The 24605-nt window shown below is 42.0% G+C and overlaps 1 protein-coding gene across 1 annotated transcript; it reads left to right on the plus strand.

Annotated features, from left to right (window-relative positions):
* The first annotated feature begins 8152 nt into the window (after positions 1 to 8152).
* On the plus strand, positions 8153 to 23919 carry LOC117489662 (mitogen-activated protein kinase kinase kinase 12-like). The gene is made up of 14 exons (XM_034139126.1): positions 8153 to 8412; positions 10460 to 10982; positions 13066 to 13249; positions 13392 to 13583; positions 14729 to 14887; positions 17221 to 17379; positions 17586 to 17694; positions 19293 to 19402; positions 19575 to 19691; positions 20258 to 20395; positions 20883 to 21594; positions 22319 to 22386; positions 22843 to 23143; positions 23788 to 23919. The coding sequence occupies exons 2-14, from the start codon at positions 10499 to 10501 to the stop codon at positions 23917 to 23919; spliced, it is 2865 nt and encodes a 954-aa protein (XP_033995017.1). The 5' UTR covers positions 8153 to 8412; positions 10460 to 10498.
* Positions 23920 to 24605: the final 686 nt, after the last annotated feature.

Below are 24605 nucleotides of genomic sequence, written 5' to 3' on the forward strand. Positions count from 1 at the left end.
TTTGGACAACCGACAGACTGGAGAAAAACAGCCCGGGTTGTCGCTGCATTGAACAACATCGAGCCTGCTAACGGTAGGTTTTTACTGTTACAATTATTAATGCGGAATCTGTTTCCTGCAGGGAATGATTCATCCCGGCGATGCTTTGAATCCTGTTCAGTGAATGCATCAGTCTGATATTGTGTCAGCCAGAAATAATGCACAGGCAGATACTATGAGTTTTAGAGGTCTAAATTCTATCTTTCGGGACAATGGGGAGTCTTTCAATGCCACGCGATTTGAATCAGTAATCTCATCGTAGTAGCCTTCATTTCTTTTGGATGTAGGTAAAGTACCAACAGGCAGGTGGCGCTGAAGGTCGTTCACTCATCTGAACTGCTCTGCCTTGGTCACATATCACCAGCTCTCCAGGCACGTTGACGACCCTTTATTTTAGCTTAATTAAATCAATAACAATTGATTTGAGGGAGGTTTTCAATGTTCCTTATAAGGGGGAAGGTGTAGCTTTTCTCTTGAGAAAGACAGTCCATCTGCTTCTTCCTATAACCCGACATCTCGCCTTCGATTTTCTTAGTTTGGAAGGTTTGTGGTTTTTAAAAGATTTGTCTGAAGGCCACACTACTTCACAAGTTGTCCAAGCTCAAATGTGCCAGTAGGGAAACAAAAGGTTGTTTCATCTACAGTTTCCATTGGTAAACAAAACAAACGTTAACATAGTCAATGACAAAATTATCTATTGAGATCATATATATTTTTTGCAGTTTGTTCTAAAGCAGTTCATTTAGACCACATACAACACATTTGTTTATTTGTTTCAGAGTGATTAAATACAATACTTTAAAATCCACTTTACCATTTGAACTTGTCATTATTACTATTAATAGAGTAAATACATCCGATGCTTTCTGCATTTTCCATTAGGCTGTATAGCCCTGATCAGCACCATGGACAGCGCACTGCACTGAAACAACAGGCTGGATTCTCCTTGTAATGCTGCACAATGGAAATGTCTTTATATAGTTGGTTTTGAGAGCATGTCATGCATGTCTTATTCTAAATGTGTCATCACATCCATCACAGTTTTGCAACAAATTATAATTGGCCTCTTTTCTGCAGCTGAATTAATGACCCTTATTACAAGTAATATTTGATCCAGTCAAGTGGGTAATTAGCATAACTCTGTATAATTAGTGACTGGTATTCCCCCAGAATACAGATTTTGAAAAACAATGCCGCTTCCTTCTATTATTGTGAATAAATTAGGCAAATGAGGAAAAGCTTATAGCGCATCTTTACCAAGTGACGTGTGTTGAAAACATTAGTGGACATCTACAGCTGCCGAAGAGAACAGACACGTGTAACAACAGGGAGGAAAAGTGAGAAACAAACGTGGGAAGATAAAGCAGAGATAAATTTGAAGGGTCACACGAAGAAAAAACATTGTGTCAAGACCACTCAATATGATATTGGGTACAAACTCAATTAACTATTGAATCATAACAATTTCACGTTTTGCACAATGAAGTGCAACTTATCTGCAAATAACTTTAAGTATATGTAACTAATATCATTCAATTAAACATAGATGTACTGTTTTGTTATTTTTCCTTTTGAAAATATCTGTCTTGTGTCTTCAGGCGTGTTACAATCCTTCAAAGAAATAAAATAGACCGAAACATTACTTTCTGGTTTATCTGCTCTTGAGATTCAGGAGATATCAAGTTTATATTTTGTTTTGCCCAAGGGGGTACTATAGCCACCCCTTTTTCCCAAAAATTGAATGAGTCATGGTCACAGGCAAACTGAAATAAACAAAGCCTGAAAATAATGTTCATCAGCCAGCCTCTTTCATGGCGGACCAGCCTGCCCCCCATTGGCTTGACCTAAACGATGAGATACAGCTGTGGGTGGTGACCGAGGAAACGTCACACTGCCTGTGATTCTTCCTGCTGCTTCCAGTTTTACACGCTGTGATTATGGGAAATGAACCTGCCCCGGCTTTCCTTTTAAAAGGAAGAGCAAAGCAGTGTCAATCAAAAAGTCAATTATTTGCTATCGGCCAAGTGTACGTCACATTCCCCTGAGTTATAACACTGCAGTGGCTGCTTCGAATGGCTGACAGTATGTTGTCCTGGCTGTGGATGAAATAGTCAACTGAAAAACAGTATGACTATTATGCTATGGAAAACGCATTTTTACATTTCCATTTACCATGCTTACAAATCATAATTTTACGTTTCTCTTCCTACCTCCTCACCCCATATCATTGATCCTCTAGATGTTGTATACATTATTAAAAACATCAAATAACCCATATATCTAGAGCAGAGCAACACATAGATTTTACATTGTTCTCCAGGTAAACATATAGAAGTCATGTAATCATAGTTAATACACATGACAAACTCAAATCCAGAGGTAGCTTAGATTGTTAGATTATCAAAGCAAAGCAGAAAAAGCATCCAGACTTTCTTGAACGTGCCCGTGTTATCTCTTGAGTTGAATTTGATCTTCTCTGACTTCAAATGAATCATTGCATCCCCCCTACATCTTACACTTCCGTCAGGTATTGGCAATTATGGGAATTCATTTTGTGAGGAAACATATACAAAACAACAATAGATTATATATTTAAATAATATTCCAAGCCTCTGATATACTTTTGTTTAAGCATTACATTAACTTCTCAACACTAAATATTGGTTGTGTTTTTACACAAATTATTGAGTCAATAGTTTGAAGTGAAAAAAAAAATATATAAACATGGGATGTTATAAATGTATATGCTTTCACGTTGACATTAATATTTAATGACCATAAAATTAACAAAACAATTCCAGCCTCTGTTACTTCTATTGTCAGGTGAAGTAAAACATGTATGCATCACATCAATTAGGATGATCCATAAACAGGGGGTTTACACATTTTGGTAGTCTTATTCTCAATGCCAAGTTTGTTATTGTAATGAATCGCTTTGTTGACCCTGAGGCATCACAACATTTTTAATTGTTTGGATTTGTGCCCATTTGTGCATGTGGGAAAATATTTATGTAGAGCTTCTTCTTTCTTGTCCCACACCCTGAGAGAAAAAAGTTCATAAATATGTACTACTTCCCCAAAACAGATCTAATGACATACGAACTGATGTCCCTGCAGTCAAAAGCAAAGACCCGCAAAACAACAGCCTAAAAAAAATCGTACGCATAATTATGAACTCTTCCCCTGTAACAGCTGGTGATCCTCTACACTCAAGGGCATTTGGGAAGTGTAGTTAATCCAATGATAATTTTGAGCACGGTTTACACATATTATCGCTTTAATTGGTACGTGTGCTGTGCAATTATACCGTCACCAATTACACGGCTATAGTTTACTAGCCTGTCTTAGCATTTAGTTTCCCCCTAATAGATGCCCTTTATCAAGCATGCAAGTGAAGCCATCAAGACAAACACTAATGGTTCTCCCATTGACATAATGAATTAATGATATGTTGTGAAAGTAGAGTGGTGCAGGATGATGCTGAGCCGTTTGTACAGTAGTAGATATATAGTGGAAAGAAATGGGTAGGGGACAGTATGTGATGTAACCAATAAAGGTGCGTGTTTGTGTGTGTGTATGTGTGTGTGTGTGTTCACATATGGGTCGATCCATTAGAATGCAGAGTGCGTCCTTCGGTGTGAGTCACCCCCTCGCAAGCTCCCCTCCCCTCCCCTTCCCCTCCCCTCCCCTTCCCCTCCCCTTCCCCTCCCATCCACCCACCTCACACCACCAGCAGCATCTAACTGCAGTCACCGCCTAATATGACGCTCCTGACTTTACACCGGCCAACTGAGGATCCTGTTTCTACGGCAACGCGCTCCAGACTCCTCCTCCGGCTCGTCCCCACCTCCCCTCCCCTCCCTCCATCCCTCCCTCCGCTGCTCCACCACTGCTTCCCGGCACAGACCATGTGACTTTCAGGAAGGCTTCTCCAACCTCCCCTTTATTGTGATTAACCCTCTCCTGACCGGCCGCTGCCAGAGGCTCTCCACAGCAGGCTGCCTGGCTGGCTGCTCGCCTCTCCGAGGTTTCAAAGGGAAATCAGACACATTGCTAATCTCCCTGGAAGATCAAAGCAGCGCTTGATCTAAATGTTGGATTTGCATATTTTAGAGCATGACGGAATGAGTCAATATGGTACTGCAGTTGTCTGGGACACATCTTGTAACTGTGAGCAAGAGAGTGAAGAGTGGCAATAGTCAAAATGTTACGGTGAATCACATATTGACTTTTAAGCTTTTGGTTTTCTGGTCCACAACTTTACTAGTTTGGTCAACCCTGGCCACTGTCATCAATGTCTATCGAGCAGATAAAGAGCCTTTTTTTGGAGGAGACCAAAACAGAGCTAAAATAAGAGTGAATATTTGACCGGTGGCAAGACTTACTACTCTAAATAAACATTTATTATATTACATATTTGCTAGATGTGGATGCTGATGTTCACCATATACATTTGGATATTAATAACATATTATATTGTGGTTTGTAATTATAATAAGTATGTGTGCACAACACATGCAGTATATGACTAGAGTAGATGCAAACAATTGTTTACCTTTGATCTAGTTTTAAGTCACGTCTTCTTTCCGCTCCAAAATGCTGTAATGCAGGCAAGGTCGAATATTGAAAGGCGTCAAACCTCCTCTATAGACTTCTGAAACGGAAAGAGGAACCTCTGAGCCCGACATGATCTCACCTGCGCCTCATTGGCTCAACTGTATCCTCAACGTCCCGCTGGGAGATATGTTGGTGTGCATGTGTGTGCATGTGTGTGCATGTGCCTGAACACGCACACGTGGAGGAACTTTATGAATGAAAAGTCTTCTTCCTGAGCTGCAGACAGGAGGTGAGATCATCCTGTTGAAATGGAGAATCCTCCACCCACCAACCCCCTTTTGACCCGCCCTCCAATACTGGTTGGCGCCAATCTTAATGAATCCCATCAGTGGGTGCAACCTGATGGATGACAATACCCTCCAATATGAGCTTCCCCAGACAGACAGGAAGGACTCAATCCATAGTGTATGTTCACACAGAATTACATTTGCAAACCAAAAACTAGAGACAGTATGCCGTCTTCTTTCTTCAGAAATCTGAAAGAATGGCTGGTATTCTGCTTTTGGATTTCCGTCAACATGATGTTGGAACAGATTGCCAATTATCTTTTTTTTTTTTGTTCACGTTCCCTTTAGAGTTTAGAGTTTTACAGAGTTGAGTGGATTTTATGATTGGCCACCTATTCAGTCGCGTGTAAGTAAGAGTGACAATGAGTAACACGAAGGGCTCTCGATGAGGATCCATAAATAGGCTCTCCAAAGAGCCAGTATAGCTGCCCTCCCCCTCATTCCCTACCCCACACACACATGCATACACACACACCTCTACCTTCCCCCTTAACCGAACTGAGACAATCTGTGACCATTTGGCACCAGACCTCTCACAACATACTGTATGCTCACAGTCATAGGCATGTATACACACATGGCGGCATTCCTGTTGACAGCCTTCACTGCAGGCTTTGGGTAAATCCCTGCTACAGATTATAAGGCATGTTGCCAAATAATGCAGCATTTTACATCAGCCATTCGATTGACTACCACCAAGTGTTGTACAGGCATTCCTTCAGTTGTCCAATAAAGCTTTTTAATTGTGCACATTTTCTCCTAAAATAGAAGATGGTCTTTGCATGTATGCAGCTAGTATGTAACCAGACAGGAAAAGGCACTTAGCTCATTCTGAATTCACTGCAATCTTTAAAATGCGATGGTAGTGCCAATGAATATATTTTTTCCGAAGCTGTCACTCTGTAGATTTGAGTTTTTTTTTTATCTGATAAGGAGTTATACCCTGCGGCGTTTATTCGGAGCTTGTTTCTGACGGATTAACCACAGCAGAAGCAGAAGCTGTGTTGGTGGACATCAGAGGCAGCGCGGACCCTCAGGACTGAACATCCCTGACGAGGAGCCATCCTGGAACTACAAGCAGCGATAAATAAATCATGAAGAAAGTTTTAAGAAAAAGATAGAAATAGAACAGAGGGTGTGCTAGTCCATCAGACTGCCTTAAGACTGAATTCTAGATACAGGAGACATAAAATAGAAAAAATGATTAAAGCCGCCGATTCTTTTTGCCCACCATTTCTATTTCATGTGATATTAAAACTAGCATTAAACATTCATAAACAACATTTTTGGCTAGGGATCTTTGAATATTCATTTAGGAACTGGAAGATAATGTTAGATTGTTAAATTAAAATAGACGCACCAAATCTGCTGTCGACATTTTTATTTTAAATGCAGGAATTGAGATGGGTTTTAAAATATGTTATAAAAAAGTTAAACATTTAATTACACACATATAATTGATTATGTTGCTGTTGCTCTCTGTTTCCCCTTGTTAGGAATCAAATTGTAGAGTAATAAAAAAACCTGAGTACACTCCACAGAGAGAAACACAAAACACAAAATGTAGTAGTAGTGCTTTATATGGATGCAGAAGGTACAGAGTGACTGGATGACAAATGAATAAAGGAATTGAAATGTTCCAAACTGTAATTTCAGTGGAGGTATCAAACTCGGCAAGTGTATGATCTTTTATTCATCTGAATTGCATAAATGTCTGCAGAGAGAAGAACAGGGGGGGGGCTTTGAATACTTGGTTAGTCTCACATGGTTGGCCTAGCAGTAGGTAGGGTTTCCCCCCACTGCCTGCTGGCAGAACGATGAGGTCATCGTTGGGGTTTAAACCCAACACGAGCTTAATCTGGGAGATAAGGGCTGGATTTAGATTTAGCACTCAAAAAGGGTCATGCAGCTACAACCATCTAGAGTGGGACAGTAAATACACAGCTCAGACATGGGATCCCCAGCTGTTACAAAAACTAACATCTTCCTCTGTCAGCCAAATAGTTTGACTACTGGAAGATTTTCCAGTGTTTACAGTGATTTCACGATGTCCCAGTTGGCCTGCAGAGTCACCCTGGCATCCATTCATACAGGATTTCCCTGATTTATTGTGTGAGCGCTGTGATTTGTGCAAAAGTGAGTCGCATGTTATGTTGTATCGTACATTTTTTTAGACTTAATATGATGATTTCATGTCTATTTCATGTGAAATGGTTAAGTAAATATTACAAGATTGGAGTTAGTGTTGAGGTTTGACGTTTGTTCTCCATCTTAAAAGCCTGGACAAGATGGCAATAATTGTTAAATCAATATGTATTTCTTCTTATATATCACTATAGTATAAGGCAGTTATTTATGAATTTTGTTGTAGACATACATGTTTAGAATGTTGTTGTGATTTCTCTTATTTTGGGACCTTATTATAGACTAGCTTTGATGTTGGGGTTTCTTGTACAGCATGTGTGTGCAGAGTTTAATGCATGCCACCATAATAACAACTTTTTTCATTCATTTATGATGGCAGAAATGCTAGGCCTGGGAATAACACATTTATAATATAATAGGAACCCTTGAAGACCTTGGGGTATTTTCAAACACAAAATGAGATTTGTGATGACAGTTGTTTAAAACGAGAGTGATATTTTATTCCATTCAGGTTAATTGAAGTCGCTGAGGGAAACAAATCACGCCTGGGGAAAGTCCCATTTAGGCCCTGTGCTGTCCCACTCTCCCTATCTGAGATAAATGGGTCAGTAGAGATTGGAGAAGATAATAATAAAAAACGTCCTTCCTTCATGTCCCCTCTGTGGCAGACGGGACATAGTGCTCACAGATTATGCACCAATTACACTCGATACAGACGGCGTTAATAGGGTTTGAAGGGATTTACATGGGGCTGTCCAGTCAAATGCTGCATGCTTTGTGGATGACATCATTTTGATCACCTCACTCACCGGCTGACCCCCTACCTCCCTGCCTAAGAGCCTCAGTCGCTCTTAAACCCCTTTACCTGCGGTTGTCCCGCGTCTCTCCGGACTGAGCCCGTCACAGCACATTTGATCCCTGATAGGAGGACACCAACACTGCATCCCTCCCATCCTCCTCTCCTCCACGGTCGTGTTTACTATAGGTGAGATAGGCCGTATAAATTCCTCGAGTGTGCGCAGATCACATCCTCAGAGGAGAACGGAAAAGGAGGAGGAGGGAAAGCAGCAGGAAAACAAGCGAACCTAGGGGAGCGGAGCTGTGTTTACCGCTCACTGGGATAGACGCAGCAGAAGACGCTCGTTTCCAGTCATCCAGGGCGGAGAAATCTCGGTGGATGCACGGAGAAGGAGGAGGAGTGAGCGTAGATGCTGACAAAACCCGAGAAAGGGAGACATATTTCGTGATTGTTATTAGACTTAATCTTTCAATTGGAATACGCGTTTGCATTCTCCAGCGATGGACTTCAGCTGTCGGCACTGAGGTAGGACACGTTTTTTGGTTGTACATTGGCAGTCGGCGTGATAAACAGGTACAAGGAGAATGGAGGTCATCTGCACCATGTTATAATCTCGAAATAATACATACTGTGCTTTTTTATTATTCTAGTTTAAACTGGAATTGCGTGTTTGCCTGTCAATAATGCTCCACTGGTGCACCGCAGCAGGGGGTGCGTGGAGAAGCGATGATGCGCACAACACACATCCACAATGCACCGGCCTGTAACAGAGCGTAGCCTCCTTCAAGCTCCGCAGCTGATACCTCAAAATAAATCAAGTGAGAGCCGGAGCAGGACTATTAGCTGACTGGATCAGTCGGATGTGAATGATTATTCCAGATTTCAGACACCAGATGTGTCTCAGTGGTTCCGTTTTTTCCCCTCCGTAGAAAATTATAATGACTTTGAGCTTTATGGTTGATGCCGCGTACTACAGGCTCTGTCCGTCTTGTTTTGGACTATACATGATTTATCTTTCCATATACTATGAATAATTGATGCTTATGTACAGATGAAGGTCGTAGATTCAGGGATGATGGCTGATAAATTAGATTTCAGGGTAATTGTGAGACTAAATGTCCCATTATGGGTGGTCAATATAATAGTCTTAATGGCATGTTAATACATTTAGGCTTGGTAATTTAACTCATATTCACATTCAAACTGGCATAAGACATGGAAAGCAAATGTAAGATACTCCTCACAACGACTAGATGAAAACATGGAAACTGATCCAGTTTCATGTTAAAAATGTTCATAAAAAACTAATATATATATTTTTTTGTAATATGCCGTACAAAAGAATGATGATACTGATAAAGGTTTTGAATTGTTTCATTATTTTACAAAGCAGGTTAAGCTTGTCACCTCTAGTTCGTGCTTGTCAGTGAAAGCAGAGGAGGAGTGGATCACTTAAAAAGGCCCTAACAAGAAATAATGCGTTTTCATTCTCCACTGAGCGTGTATATGCTTTTGTCCTTGGAGAAATGACAAGCTTTGAAGAGGCTTGCAGAGCTCTCTCGTTATTATACAGGCGTCATTTGATCTCATCCATTTTAATACACCAGTGATGTTGCTCCAGGATGTAAATAACCAGCTGAGGCCCCATTCTACCTTTACGGCACTACGTTTGTAAATCATGAACATGAAAAACCTAAAGCAATTCATACTGTCATATTCTGTAATGTGTAAGGAAATTACCTAATTGAGATACTGCAATACTGCAATGCTGCAGCACCTATAAGGTTGCCAAGTTAAAGAGGGGGTTTTAAATGATTTGCTGTGCACTTCATCAAGTGTAGTGCTGAACTAAGGCTTTCTCTGATTCATGATCCAGACAGGCTGCTTTTTCGTCTTTTATCCACATGTCCTGAATCATGTTTCACACTATTGATTTGATACCCTCAGATTTCAGACATCATGACTCATAAGTTAATATCATTGCTCTGATTATTGGGCACATGCCCTGACAACCACTGTACTCTCATTTTCACCCTTTTTTAATTTAAAAAAAGGCAATTTAATGTCACTTTTGATTGTTACTTCTTTTTACGACTAAATATGTGTGATATTTGCTTCATGATATTACTCATCTATGCTGATGATGAATAGTTTACTGTGTGTTGTTCACTGTTGTCTTCCTGACTCTTACATGTTCTTTATAAAAAGCTGCAAATAACTTTCTGGGTGATACAACAAAACAAAAAGGGTATAGGAACTATAAATGTGCATTTATTTGATATTGATCACAGCTTCAGGGAGGTGTGGCTTCTTGTCATCCCGCTTTGTTCAGTGCTACGGAGTTCAGTGGGGGTACATAACTACATTGAGTTCCTATTCAACTCACAATGTATTATCATTGAAGGTCCTTCTTACAGGAGGCCAAATAAATACCTTCCAGAGGTGACCAACTCAATACTTAGCTGAATCTGCTTTTATGGCTGCCAGGGAGTAAAAATAGGATGTTTACTTTTATTTTGTTTATAACAATTCCCCCCCCCCCCTTTTCTCCCTTTTCCTCTCTCTATGTTAGGCTCCCAGTTATTTTGTTCTTCTTGTGACCTAAGCCGTCATGGCGCTTCTTCACGAATCTCGTGCTCCCTCTCCTTCTCTCTCCGGCTTCAACACACCCCTCTCTGATCCTCCATCCTATTGTCGCTTCGATGCCGAAACACCCTGCACCCCAGAAATGGACCTTACCCCGACCCAGTGTGTCATTCGTAACGTCCTATCTATGGACACCGGAAGAGCCGTAGAGCCCGAGGGTGGAGGGGGAGAGGGCCAGAGCACGGGCCACAACCAGACACCAGGCGAGGAACAACAGGAGCACTTTGCCAACAGCGTGCTGAAGCTCCACGAGCATGACAGGAGTCCAGGAAGGACGGAGGGAGAGGGCCAGGAGATGGAGGGCAGTGCGGTCAGGAACCAGGCCGGTGTTGCCAGGCTACAGTGCCAGTCTACCGGAGGGTTTCTAGAAGGGTTGTTTGGGTGTCTGCGGCCTGTCTGGACTATGATCGGCAAAGCATACTCCACAGAGCACAAACACGGCCTGGATGGTAAGTCAAATCCATTTGAATAGAAACACACAAACACTGATAATAATGGTTGTTATACTTTTCTAATAAAAGCAAGCAGCAGCTCCCATTAAATTCCCGTGTGGAGCTTTGATATGCTAATTAAAGGATCTTATCCCCCGGTTTAATTACATGAACCAGTTGGTAGAGAAATGACTCCCACAAAGGCCATGTTGTAAACAAACACTTTCCTTGACGTGTAAGAGCTGAAGCACGAGAGAGACTCTATCAAAGCTGCAAAGGGCTTATTTTCCCCTGATATTTCCCCCCATCCCGTGCTTATGCCCACCCCCCCTTCTCCACACTACCACCCCCCAATCAAACTAGCTCCCTGTGACGCGGTGTTGTTTATGTCTGCATCCACTACAATAGCGCAGAGCTCCCCCGGGACTCCTCTGCCAAATCTGCTCCATGAATTATGCATGGCCACGCTCTGACCCTGTGCCTCTCATCTCTATTAACGCAAGCCTGACACACGCACACACACACTCACACGCTCACTCACACGCTCACACACACACACACACACACACACGCTCACACACACACACACACACACACACACACACACACACACACACACACACACACACACACACACTGATGTGAGACTGCACGCACACGTCCACAAAAATAACATTTTAATATCCGACAGAAAGTCAGATAAGAGGCCAAAAACAAACTTAGTAGAATAAATACAGCAGGCTTGAAGGTGGCAGTTGTATATGTCTCCTTGTCTTTAGAGCCTTCTGATATTTTATCACCAGCTTGACTTCCACATCTCCCCTACACTCCCCTCCTCCTTCCATCTCTCATTGTCTCCTTTTTATCCGGTGCTGTTATCACTCCCAGCCCATCTGCACCTCGCTGCTCCCCTCCTCTGTGCAGCTTCACAGGGAGTCACACACGCTGAGCAACCAGAGCAAAACGGTTATTATAAAAGTGACATAAATAGGGGTACTGCAACTGAATGCCTGCCTACCGTATCACAATGCCCTATTCTTAAGCTTTGATTAGAAGGCACAATGTAGCACAATTGAAAGCAGGAAAATCATCCGTCCTTTATTGATTCTCAAGGACTGTGGGGTTTTTGGTACTAAATGTCCTCAGATCTGGCATCTTCTGATGTGTAAGATATGGTGTTATGTCTTTACTGTGAGACATATGAGAGGCTCATTAGAGACTCAATCTATCACTGGATAGCATTAATCATTCATGCCATCCTCATTAATATGATAAATGTATCTTAATCGTCCGGAGTCAGGAACAGCAGCAAAGCAGGCTGTATATTTTCTCTGTATTAACCGTCTGTCTTCGGCCACATGGACCCCCGTCCACCCGTGGGGAATCCCCCTCCCTTTTTTCTCCTAACACACACACACACACACAAACAGAGCTACCTCCACCATCCCCTCCACCTTCCTATTCAGCGTACATCCACATTAGGCTTTCAAATCCTCCCCCCCCTCCTGAGCGTTGGACCCCTGTTTTGCGTCGGCCCCACAATGGCACTAAGCAGGATTTAGCAGGCTGAGGGAGAATTACCCACAGGAGATTAGAGCTCCCTCTCGGTCTGCCTGCACACCCTGAGTCTTAGGTTAAGGTGAGGTTCAACAACCGAAAAATATATCAACTCGGCTTACAGCTGGTTTTACTGTTACAAGTCTAACTCATCCACTCTCTCTGTGGTGTGCTTCTTGCTACTAGCTTTAGTTTTACAGACAGACTTTGGGGCTTTTCAGTCTTGATTTCATTGTTCTAGTTTGTGGTACAGATTTTGTATGTATGTAACAACTAAACAAAACATGAGCTTGTTTTGTCTTCATTTTATCCATGTTGACAATTTAAAATAATAGTTTTTTATTTTAGTATAAGGGATATTTATTTTCTTGATGAGATCGAAATGACAAGATTGATGCAGAATATGACTTTGCAGAGGAAAATAACCTGTAATCCCAGCAGGTTAATATAACAGTTGTTGCTCTGTTCCCTTTCCATATTAGACATGTTACTACACCAACAAACTCACTAACTGCTTTGCCTCCATCTTTTCCCCCTATCTCAGAGGCATGGGAGATCCCATTCGAGGAGATTTCTGACCTGCAGTGGGTTGGCAGTGGAGCCCAGGGTGCCGTCTTTCTGGGAAAACTGTACGGACAGGAAGTGGCTGTAAAGAAAGTGCGGAACATCAAAGAGACCGACATCAAGAACCTGCGCAAGCTCAAACATCCCAACATTATCACTTTCAAGTTAGTCGAAATAATCAGTTAATAGAAAACACATTAAAATACCCCAAATAACTTTAAAGTTACACGTTTCCAATTAATCACTATCAAGCAAGTCTAATATGTTTTGTCTTAACAAACTGTACATGCTTCTCTACACTCGCAGAGGTATTTGTACCCAGGCTCCATGTTACTGCATCATCATGGAGTACTGTGCCCAGGGCCAGTTGTACGAGGTGCTGAGAGCAGGCAGGAAGATCCATCCCTCCCTGCTCATGGACTGGGCCATGGGCATCGCTGGGGGCATGAACTATCTTCACCTCCACAAGATCATCCACAGAGACCTCAAGTCACCAAAGTGAGTTTTATAGACCTGGTGAAAAGTAATCATGTGGTTACAGCTCTGTAATTCAACTGTAAATAATAAAGCAAACAATTATTTTACATTAAAGGGGACCTATCATGCAAAATGCACTTTTGTACGTCTTTTATACATGAATATGTGTCCCCGGTGTTCCAGGGAACTCACCAAGTGTCAGAAAACACAACCCTCTCTATTTTCCTCCATACCCAAATCTCTAAAAAAGGGGCTGCAACGGATCTGATAAAAACTGATCCAGATTTGAGCACTGTCCTGACGTCAGGACGGTGGCGCTACGGCTATTGGGCCAACTCTCCACCTATCAGGGGAATGTGGGGTTGGGCCACGGCCGGCCATTGCCGCTCGAAAGCGCTGGAGACGCTGTAGTACATATGCCAGGCCTGTAAGTGGCGCTGTAGTCTGCCACAAAAGCAGCGAAGAAGACTTCCCGCGCATGGTTACCATGGTTACCCTTCTGTTTATTCTCCGCTGTGGCTTTTTTTCTCCCTCCCCGAGGCAAGCGTTTGCTCCCGCTGCTTTAATTCAATGCAATCCCTCCCCGTCGAGGCAAGCACTGTAATTCTCTCCGGTTAGTCCACCAGCAGATGACAAACACCCACCTCTCCGCCTCTTCCAAGGAACGAGGGGACCGTGCGGCAGAGTTTCAGTTTCAGTTTGTTTCGCCGGTCAAGATGTCCGTTAAAGTTTAAATCTTCCGGACAAAATTAGAAAAGTGCCGGTCGAAGGTCTTCTTTGTTATTTATTGAGCTTTAAAACAAATGAATAACGACTCTATATAATAATATGCTATAATAAAACACGGAGGACGGAGATCTCTTTTTCTCCCCCTCTTCTGACTTGATCAGAGCGGCTCCCCTCTCCTGCAGGGGGGCGTGGTCAGCTGCAGCTCACAGAATCAGCCCCCTGCAAAAACAGGGCTGGAGAACAGCAAATAGAGCGAAATGAGGCATGGCTAAAATGCATGATCTGTTTGGTATTTTGAAAACAGAAACGTATAAATATACCTTATATAGGTATGGCCCTACAATATATCATTTAAATATAGCATGATAGGTCCACTTTAAGTTAACATTTTTGATTTCAATGAATGAACTGACTTGACTTCTAATGTTTCCTTCCAGCATGCTGATCACTTATGATGACTCTGTGAAGATCTCTGATTTCGGCACGTCCAAGGAGCTCAGTGACAAGAGCACCAAGATGTCCTTTGCCGGTACGGTGGCCTGGATGGCTCCTGAGGTCATACGCAACGAACCCGTCTCAGAGAAAGTGGATATTTGGTAGGTGTCATAACCCTTTTACACAGTCCTCTTGCACTGGTGAACCTCTGCAATTTGCCCTTATGATTTGTCTTATCTGTCATAGAATCAACATAAAATCTCATTAGGGACAGCCTACTACAGTACAGAGAGCAGGATCGTATTTCCAGAAAATCTATTGAGTATTATGTACAATATCTCATTACATGAAATTCTATATGGCCTCAGCCACATCTGATGGGTTGCCCTGTGTAAAACCCTGATCTCCCCCAGTACATTCTCCCCCTCTCTCTCCCTACATCCCTCCATCACTCTTCCTCTCCGTCCTGAAAGGAACGCTGGCTAATTTAATAATTGATTTGCCAGATGCTGCAGTGCTCAGGAGAGGCTGCAATAACCTTCCAAGCCTGCGGATGGTTTGGCCCAGGGCCAGCAGTGCATTAGCAGGAGAGTGAAAATAGGATTAAAAAGCTTTTCGTGTGGAAAGAAAGCCAAGCATGAGTGTATACTGTACGGTTTTGTTTAAACTTATGTAAATGCTTTAGAAGTACATGCCATGAAAAGAGTGAGTCAGAGAAAGATGTGGGAAAGACGTATGTTGTATGTATTCAGTTTGGTTCTAACATTATTTGACATCTGGTACAACTCATGCTCCGTCTGTTACTACGTCTGAATATATCATATAAGGACTAAGATAGCCACAGGTAGAATTTAACATAATCACATTTGATGGCGATAAAAACTAACATAACACAATTAAACCTTTCTTATCTTTGATTCAATAAAATGCAAGCCAACTATATTTGCCCCTGCAAGGCTAAGTGAATTCAGCAACCTGCTAACAAACACATGAACACACAATTAATAGAAAGATAAACAATCCTTAATCAAAAGATTAAAAGAAGACACAATGCTATAATCTCAAGCCTGTATATGGTACTGGCATAATTAATTATAAATCACCCAAAGAAACAACATCATAAGAAAATGGTAGATACTGTTTCTCAGGGACAAATGTCGACACAATTGCACCCTCACTGGCTTCAGTCAAACGCTGCATTGTACTATGTAAAATAATTATATCAAAACAAAAAATTAGTTTCACTTGGTTATGTAGTCAGTAGGCCTGTGGATCAAATGATTAAACCAAATTATTTCCATAGCAATTTAAATAGGTAAAAACTGACAACAAAACAAAATGTGGTGCTTTTTATTTTCCATATTTTTTTTATCATCTTTTTATTATAATTTTCATATAAACAAAATCTATGGAAATGATGGCAGTATTAAAGTGAGGCAGGCTTACCACCCCAACCCCTGATTATCTAGACAATGTTTAAGGCACAATATCTAGAAAAGGAGGAAGCCAGTTTCATGAAGTATTAATTTTCACGTGTTGTTTAGGTGAAATGAAAAGATTTCCAAAAGGGTCCCCAGGTCTTTCATCTCAGAGCCACTGACAGAAAAGTGTTTCAGATGAACACAGACGTGGAGTGCATATATATATATATATACTGTATTTTAAGTCCACTGCATCACTTTTTTATGCAATGGCTTATTATTAAATATTTGTGTTGCTACTTTGAGACTGAATTGACAAATTGTCAATTAATTACTTTACTGAATGACATTGCGCTGTGTAGAAATAAATCATCTAACTAACGGATCATATTTAACCAGATGGTGAAACCATTTCATGCAATGCCTTGAAATCAAGTGTCTCTTCTTGTGCATTGATATCATGAATCATAAACTAGGAGATGGAGAGACTCTAAAAATACACATGTAAACACAACCTCACACATCTCCTCAATGCTGCGTGTGATGCTAATGGCACCTTGGATACTGTCACCATGGCAACTCAGGGAGTCACCAGCAACAGACTTTCCTTGGTTACCGTCCCATTGGGCCAGCTTCCTTCCCCCTCTCTGAGCGAAGTGAGGTAGAAATGAAGCTCATCAATGAACAACACAGAACTGTAGTAAAATCAAGCATTATATTTAAATACATTTGACACCAAATACTATATTTGACCAACTACTTTGAACTGAGAATAACCTGTTATTTTGGCTAATACCAGTGAAGCTGTTAAGCAATTGACCATTATTCCAGTGGTACAAAACTGTTATCAGTGCCAAACCTTTTCATACCACACTGATGAAAAATTATAAATAAGCTAACACATTTTCTTACACTGATACATTATCCATCAAATGTAGCAGTTCTTATCAAATCTGAATCTGCAGATTTCTTTTTACAAAGTTAAGTGTGACATTTCAGTCACGCTTCCTTATAGTTCACTTCCCATCTTTTATCAATGTGTCTGAAAGTAAATGTTCCCCATCTCTGTGCAGGTCATTTGGCGTGGTGCTGTGGGAGATGCTGACAGGAGAGGTGCCCTATAAGGACGTGGACTCCTCCGCTATCATCTGGGGAGTGGGCAACAACAGTCTCCATCTGCCTGTACCGGATAGCTGTCCAGAAAGCTTCAAACTGCTCCTCAGGCAATGCTGGTGAGTGGGGCGGCAGGAGGAGGAGGGAGGAGGCAAAAGAGAGATGGGGGGGGAAGTTTGGAGTTTTAAGAAGGCTGAAAGATTGAAGTCATTTGGGAAAGGCAAAAGAGAAGATACATTTCAAATAGAAGTAACTCTTTCTCTTAAGAAAGAAAATAACATGTTTCTTGCATTTCTGACCAAACATTTGTCCAAATTGTCCACAGGAACTGCAAGCCAAGAAACAGGCCCTCCTTCCGACAGATTCTCCTGCATCTGGACATTGCTTCCGCAGATATCTTATCGACTCCCCAAGAAACCTACTTCCAAACTCAGGTAAGCTTCTTTTATGTCTTCCAACAGTCCCAACTGAATAGCTACTTGATGTCCAATTGACGAGTGAAATTTGCCATTTTTATTTTTTTATTTTTGTATCAGTAGCTGTTTAGACAAAATAGAGAGAAATAGCAAATGGAAGAAAACAGCTCTTTACTATCTCAGAGGCTGTACAATTTAGGGTAAATATAATCGTGATACTCATTTTCTCAGGTCACAGTATTCCTTTCCAAATAAATAGACATCAGATGAGGTGCACATGAGCTCCGCTTCTCATCATAGCCAACCCCCTGTCAACAGCAGCCAATATCTCTAATAGTCATTTTGCTGTAAAACAACTACCATTTTGTTTCCCTCGGGACCACACTAATAACACCTGTCCTTTCAATCACAACATCATATTGTGGGCATCTTGGTCTTTGTTCTTTGTCACACGTGAAGCCTTTTTTCGACCTCCCATCATATGAAAGCACGATTGGTGAAGGTCTCCGTGAGGTAGAAGGAGGGTGTGTCTCTGACAGGGTGGGGGATGGGAAGTTAATGACAAATATGTCGGACCAATGCAAACCCAAACAAATGAAGGACAAGAGCAAAGTATAATTGTGTGGAAGATGTGTCTTTACTCAGCCATGCAGAGCCTCAGATCCATTTACAACCCGAGCATTAGACACACTGGTGCACAGAAACACACAAAATGAATATGATTTAATTTCCTGCTAGCAGCTTTTTATATCTTACGATGCAAAATACAAACCTCTTTCACTCTCTCCACTTATCTTTGATCCTTTATTTCTCCCTGTGCCCCTTCCCCCCCCTGCTTCAACCCTGCCCAGATTCTCTCCTCTCTGTCCCATAATGGATTTTTCTTGTGACGTTAGAAAGAAGTATTTGCTGCTGGAGTGTATTGATTGCTTTTAATGGTAGGGCGCAGAGAGCAAAGAGAGAGGAGAAAGAGGGGACTGGAGACATGGAAGAGTGCGCACACGAGTCCATTAGCTTAATAAGAAGAGCATCAGTCATGCACGGACAGAAACACACACATGTGGCACACACATGTGGCACACGCATGTACGTGCGCACGCTCGTATATCAGACTTCTTTTGTCCTTTGATATGACAGGTATCAGATAACAGCTGTCACGCTCTACTTTGTACAAGAAGATGCTCACACTGCATCTTTTTGGTGCTCATGTCACATCAGTTCATGTTCGGTTTCCCTGTGTATTGATCATCATCTGACAGCTTAATGGTTTTGTTATCAATGATACACAAACCCTTAATCGCCCTGCAAATTAAGAGCTTTTTTACTAGATGAGAGTGCGATAAAATGTATTCTCATTATTTATGTGCAGAAATAAATGATCTAGGTTTAAGATGAAGCAGGTACTTGCTTGGTGTCCTGCTGTATTTCCCCAAGCAGCTACATGGTGATGGTAAATACAGAACTGGTAGTAGAAATATTAACCATAGCATTTGTGGCGTGAACAGTAATATAAGTTGTAGTTTAACATTCATCTGAACCGTTCTATGTGTTTTTGTACCTGTGATAGTGCTATATTCGATACCTGCTCTGATGGATGTGTGTATGTGCTTCACCAGGTGGCGTGGAGAGACGAGGTGAGGCACCACTTTGAGCAGATCAAGTCTGAGGGGACGTGTATTCACAGGCTGGACGAGGAGCTGATCAAACGACGCAGAGAAGAACTCAGGTTAGCAAAAGAATAACAGTAAACAGAAAGAGGTTGAACTTCTAACGAGGAATACAGATGTTGAGATATTTATACCACTTACAAAGTCATAAGCAAAAGCTAACTATTTAAAACTCCATACTTCTGTTTTCTTTGCATTAAAGTCTTTCTCCCCATTTTCCTCTCCACACAGACATGCCCTGGACATCCGGGAGCACTACGAGAGGAAATTGGAGAGAGCCAACAATCTCTACATGGAGCTCAACGCCATCATGCTGCAGCTGGAGATCAAAGAGAAAGAACTGCACAAGTATGAAAACTGCCATCAATTTATAGGGCCGATCAAATGTATTCACCCCCTTGGAGGTTTTATTGTTTCAGGGCATTGAATCAAACTGAATTTAATGGGGCTTTTGACCCTTTAATGTCAAAGTAAATCCATTCTCTACAAAATGCTTTCAAATACTCAAAACATAGTTATAACAAAAATCAGTGTTTATAGGCCTCTATCAGTTTTCCTTATCTGGACAATAAATTGTTTTGTCAGGTTGCACTGTGATCACTTTCTTAAGTATAGCCAAAGTTATTGTTTAGAAATCACATAAACCAATGGCAGTATACTGTAGTAATTTTTTCACAATAGGAAAACTAGGGTTGTTCATATTCAAATTATTTGTACGAATAGCTTTATCCACTTGGTTAAGCAGTGTTTTGTAATGAAAGAGCTGGGAAAGGTCATCTGTAATGTGCAGTGAAGGGCCATTACGTCCAGTCACACAGGGCCACTGCATGTAACAAAGTGCTCTATTATTATTATGCCATGCTGAGTATCCATTGCCATCCATTTAACAAGCATTGGCTTTGTGTTTGAATCAGGAGGGAGCAGTCACTAGACAAGAAGTACCCGGGCTGCTTCAAGCACCAGAGCTCCAGACAGTCGGCCTCCTCCAACTCCATGGAGAAGCTCATGAAGAAACGCAACGTACCGCAGAAGCTGCCCTCACACAGCAAGAGGTGAGACACCGGGGAGTTTCTGAAGCCATCATAGTATTTAGCTGGTTTGATCAAGTGTCTCTTGAATATTATGTTAACCCCAAGACAATAAATGGATCCTGCTGTCTGTATACAAAGTGGGTCATTGATTATTCTTTTGTGCCCCTACACCTTCATTGTCCAGAAACTATTTAAATCCCAACATTCAAATGTGTGAAATCCACGCAGTAATTACACAGTTTAAAAAGTCAACAAACACACATTGTACCGCTATTTAATTCATGTTTTCAAAAAACTACTGTTCCCTGCTGTTTTACATAAGTATTTAGTATTTGCATATTTTGTAGGAGTGTAGGGATTTGGGGCCACAGACAGGTTGGGTGAGATGGAAAGTAATAACTAAGGAAATGTTTTAACAATAACAGACATTCAGAATACTACCACCCCTATCCTTCCATGTATCTGGATCTCCCTTTTAAATGTATTATTCTGTTCCTGTCCTTTTCAGGCCTGACCTATTAAAGTCAGAGGTCATCCTCCCCAAACTGGACTCTTCCATGACGCAGGTTACGATCCCCAACAAGGGCTCCACCTCGCCCGGTCGCTCACGGCGAGGAAAGCCCCGCTACAGGAAGGCCGGGAAAGGCAGCAGCGGGGACTTGGCTCAGCTGAAAGCCACTCTCTCCTCTTCATTAGCTATGGTCAACTGCACCTCATCTGTGCCCAGCAGCAAGCAGCACTTAGACCCCAGTGCAGCTCTCAGGGGGCTGCAGCATGACCTGCTGCTCAAGAAGATGTACTCCTCAAGCCCGGACCTCATTTCAACCACGATGGAGGCTGAGGACCGGAGGAAGGGCCAGGTCCGGACGGGGCTGGACAGAGTGGGCAGCCAGAGCGCCTCAGCCGGGCTGGGGGAGAGCAGAAGGACTGAAGGGACTGAGGAGGGGCCGGATGTGGGTCTAGGGACTGATGACCTGGCAGGAACCCCTCCACGCAGTGACACGCCCAGCGAGGATGCAGCTTCCATCCCTTTCTCCAGTAGCCCCGAGTCACCATGTGGCAGGGGGGCCGCGGCGGGGAGGGCGTCCGTGCTCGGGAACCCCCGGGTTTCGCACGAGGGTGAAGAAAAGGAAGAAGGGACAGTGATCATACGTTCACCCAGAAGTCAACGCCTCACTCCTGCGGCACTGCTTTACAGGGCAGCCGTCACACGCAGTCAGGTGAGCAGGCAGTCTGAGGATGCAGTTAGACAGAATGATGTCTTAGTGTGAGCCAGCCCTGAATCTTTTTAAGGGGGCAAAGATGAATCAGCAGTGAGAGGCATTGGTGACATTTTGATTTCATTTGTTGCCACATAAGACAAAACATTTCCCTTTTCTTATTGTCTCTTGACTGCTTCACGGGTACAGATCAGCATCATTAGAGGTGCTATGCTATGATGACTGACACTGATAAAGTCCAGATAATATAAAAACATTTTGACTCAAGTCGGCCAAAATAATGATCTTGCCTTTATTTATTACAATCCTTTTTTCTTCTTTTATAGATGCCATGTTGCAAATAAAGATAACACTGAAAAAAAACACTAAATAGGATGCAAAGATTTCATTCAAGTGGCTAATTATTGCTTCCTGTGCATTTGTCCGTTGCTAATTCCACTTCCGGTTTAATATGCATAAGCTAAGGGTGTTTGTATGTTTCACAAATTAATTATGTGTGATGAATATGTAGAAGTAGTAAAAGACATTGATGATTCATTCATCCCGAGAACTGTCAATCACTTTGGCTTTACTGAAAGTGGCACCGTGCAGTTTGTACCCAGGGTGTCATCAGGGTCATATCCTACCAGATGGCTCAGGAATATTAGCAAGAATGAGGGGGATAAATGTGAATTGAAACATGAAAACACCAGAGTTTCATACATGCGGTTAATTTTCTCCACAGAGACGTGGAGTGTCATCAGAGGAAGAGGAAGGAGAAGTGGACAGTGAAGTGGAGTTGCCAAGGAGACGGTAAGAGTTGTTAAACACATTGAATGTCATAATCGAAGACCTACTATTTTAAGATTTCCATCTGTGCCTCCATACAAAATTCACAAGTTACTCTTCCTAAAACAAATCAGAAATTACATTTTTAAAGCAAGAATAAGCAACGAAACCTGTGTAACACATAGTATGTGAATTAGCAAAAACATTATGCAAGTGTAAAATATTCAGCAATAAGGTCATGGAAAATGTAGCCTAAGAGACAGGATTAAGATATTACCATATATATAATTACATTTATGTGATTGTTTAACATTAACACCCTCCTTTTTAGTATTTTTACTGAAGAAGGTTTAAATATGCTGTTGGTCAGTGTTTTTGGTTCACCATAATTTGTTTGTTTGAAATACTTTTAAATGTATTGTTATAATTATATTAAAATATATATGTTGATGTACTCTTTTCTACATTTTCTCCACCCAGGCGTCCCCTGAGCATGACCAAGTGCCAGTCCCTGTCCACCTTCAGCTCAGAGAACTTGTCGGTGTCGGACGGTGAGGAGGGGAACACCACGGACCACTCCCACAGCGGCACACCGGACGTGGTCAGCACCAACACCGACGAGCGTCTGGACGACAAGAGCGATGACCTGCTCTCCCAGGGCTCAGAGATCCCCGCCGACCCGTCCGACCCGACCCAGCTGGGCTCCGACGGAATGTCTGAGAAAGAAGCTATTCTTCGCCAAGTCAAGACCCAGCTCGCTAGTAATGATCATAATTTTGAGGTAGGCTGCAAAGCGTGAATAAAATGAGAATTCACAATATAGTCTGATATAAAGAGGAAGGCAATAGGTCAGAATCGGCTTTTGTAGCCAAAAGGTAGTAGTAGTAAAAAGGTTTTGCTGTTCCAACCTTAAAGGTCACCTATTATGCAAAATCCACTTTTTCATGTCTTTTATACATAAACTGTGTAAAGACATTCTGAACATTTCAGGGGAACAAATTTGCTCACTTTTTGTCCTGATCCATTTATTTTAAAACCTGTCTGAAAATGAGCTGATCAGATTTTGGCCACTTTATGATGTCATAACGACTTTTTTGGCTTGTGTAACCATTAACCAATCACCAACCAAGGTAACCCCCCCCCACACCTTATTACCTGAATCTCCTCCTAGAGCACCATTGTGTTCTTTTAAACCATATATCTCGCAGAGGGGCGTGGGGAGGGGCTCCTTATTTTCATCTAAAGTAACAGACAGAGAATCAGCACTTTTGGGGTTTATGGGATGCTACAATGCACGATCTGTTTGGTATTTGGAGCCAAACACTTCAGAGACATGTTTTGTATATATCTGAGACCTATAATATATTGATGAAAAACAGTATAATAGGGGACCTTTAATGAATGATGTTTTTTTGTTCAAACCAGGCCCTGTATGATGACTCGGACTGTGACAGTGCAGAGCTGGATCATTCAGGCAGCGCTGACCCAGCCCCAGCCCCAGCCCCAGCCCCAGCCCCACCCCCACCTCCACCCCCACCCCCACCTCCAGCCAACTAGTGAAAATCCCCCTAAACCAACTCAAACTCCTGCAGATCCGGCCTGAGAATGTCTCTGTTATTCTAACAGACCTTCAAATGCATGAGTCATGATCAGGGACATTTCATTGACAGGAGATGAAGGTGCATCTCCGTCACCACAAGCAGGAAAACCAAACAAACCCTTGGTGAGTGTTCTCAAAACCCTGATATCCTTGGGGGTGAAAACATAAAATCCTATTTAATTTGAGATAAATGCGTCAGAGTTGTGTGAAACTGATTTGGGCCACGAGCAGAGCTGATGGCGCAACTGGCCCAGGATCAGCTCTGCAGTGGCCTCAGTCAAAGAAGCCATCCACACGACGGTCTGATTATGTCTCTTTCATCTTCCATGTCCGTTTGTATTTTTCTCTCCGTCATGAAAATGTGTCACGTTATATCACACCATGTAATGAGAACATGATCATAAGATCCTATCAGGGTGTCATGATCTTTAATGTTTATATTGTCAACGTCACTGGGACATACACTGATGTTGCTGCTTGCACTTGTTTCATGAAATGTACTGATTTCCTCACGATCGTGTCATATTGCTTTCCTCTCAACACGTTATGCAATGACTAAGTTATTCTTATTTTACAGTGAATTTATTGACATTCTTAAAACAATGTTTACATTTTTCATTTATGTTTACATTTTTTATTTATG

This window comes from Trematomus bernacchii, unplaced genomic scaffold (genome assembly GCF_902827165.1).
Source record: "Trematomus bernacchii unplaced genomic scaffold, fTreBer1.1, whole genome shotgun sequence".
In the NCBI taxonomy this organism is placed as follows: domain Eukaryota; kingdom Metazoa; phylum Chordata; class Actinopteri; order Perciformes; family Nototheniidae; genus Trematomus; species Trematomus bernacchii.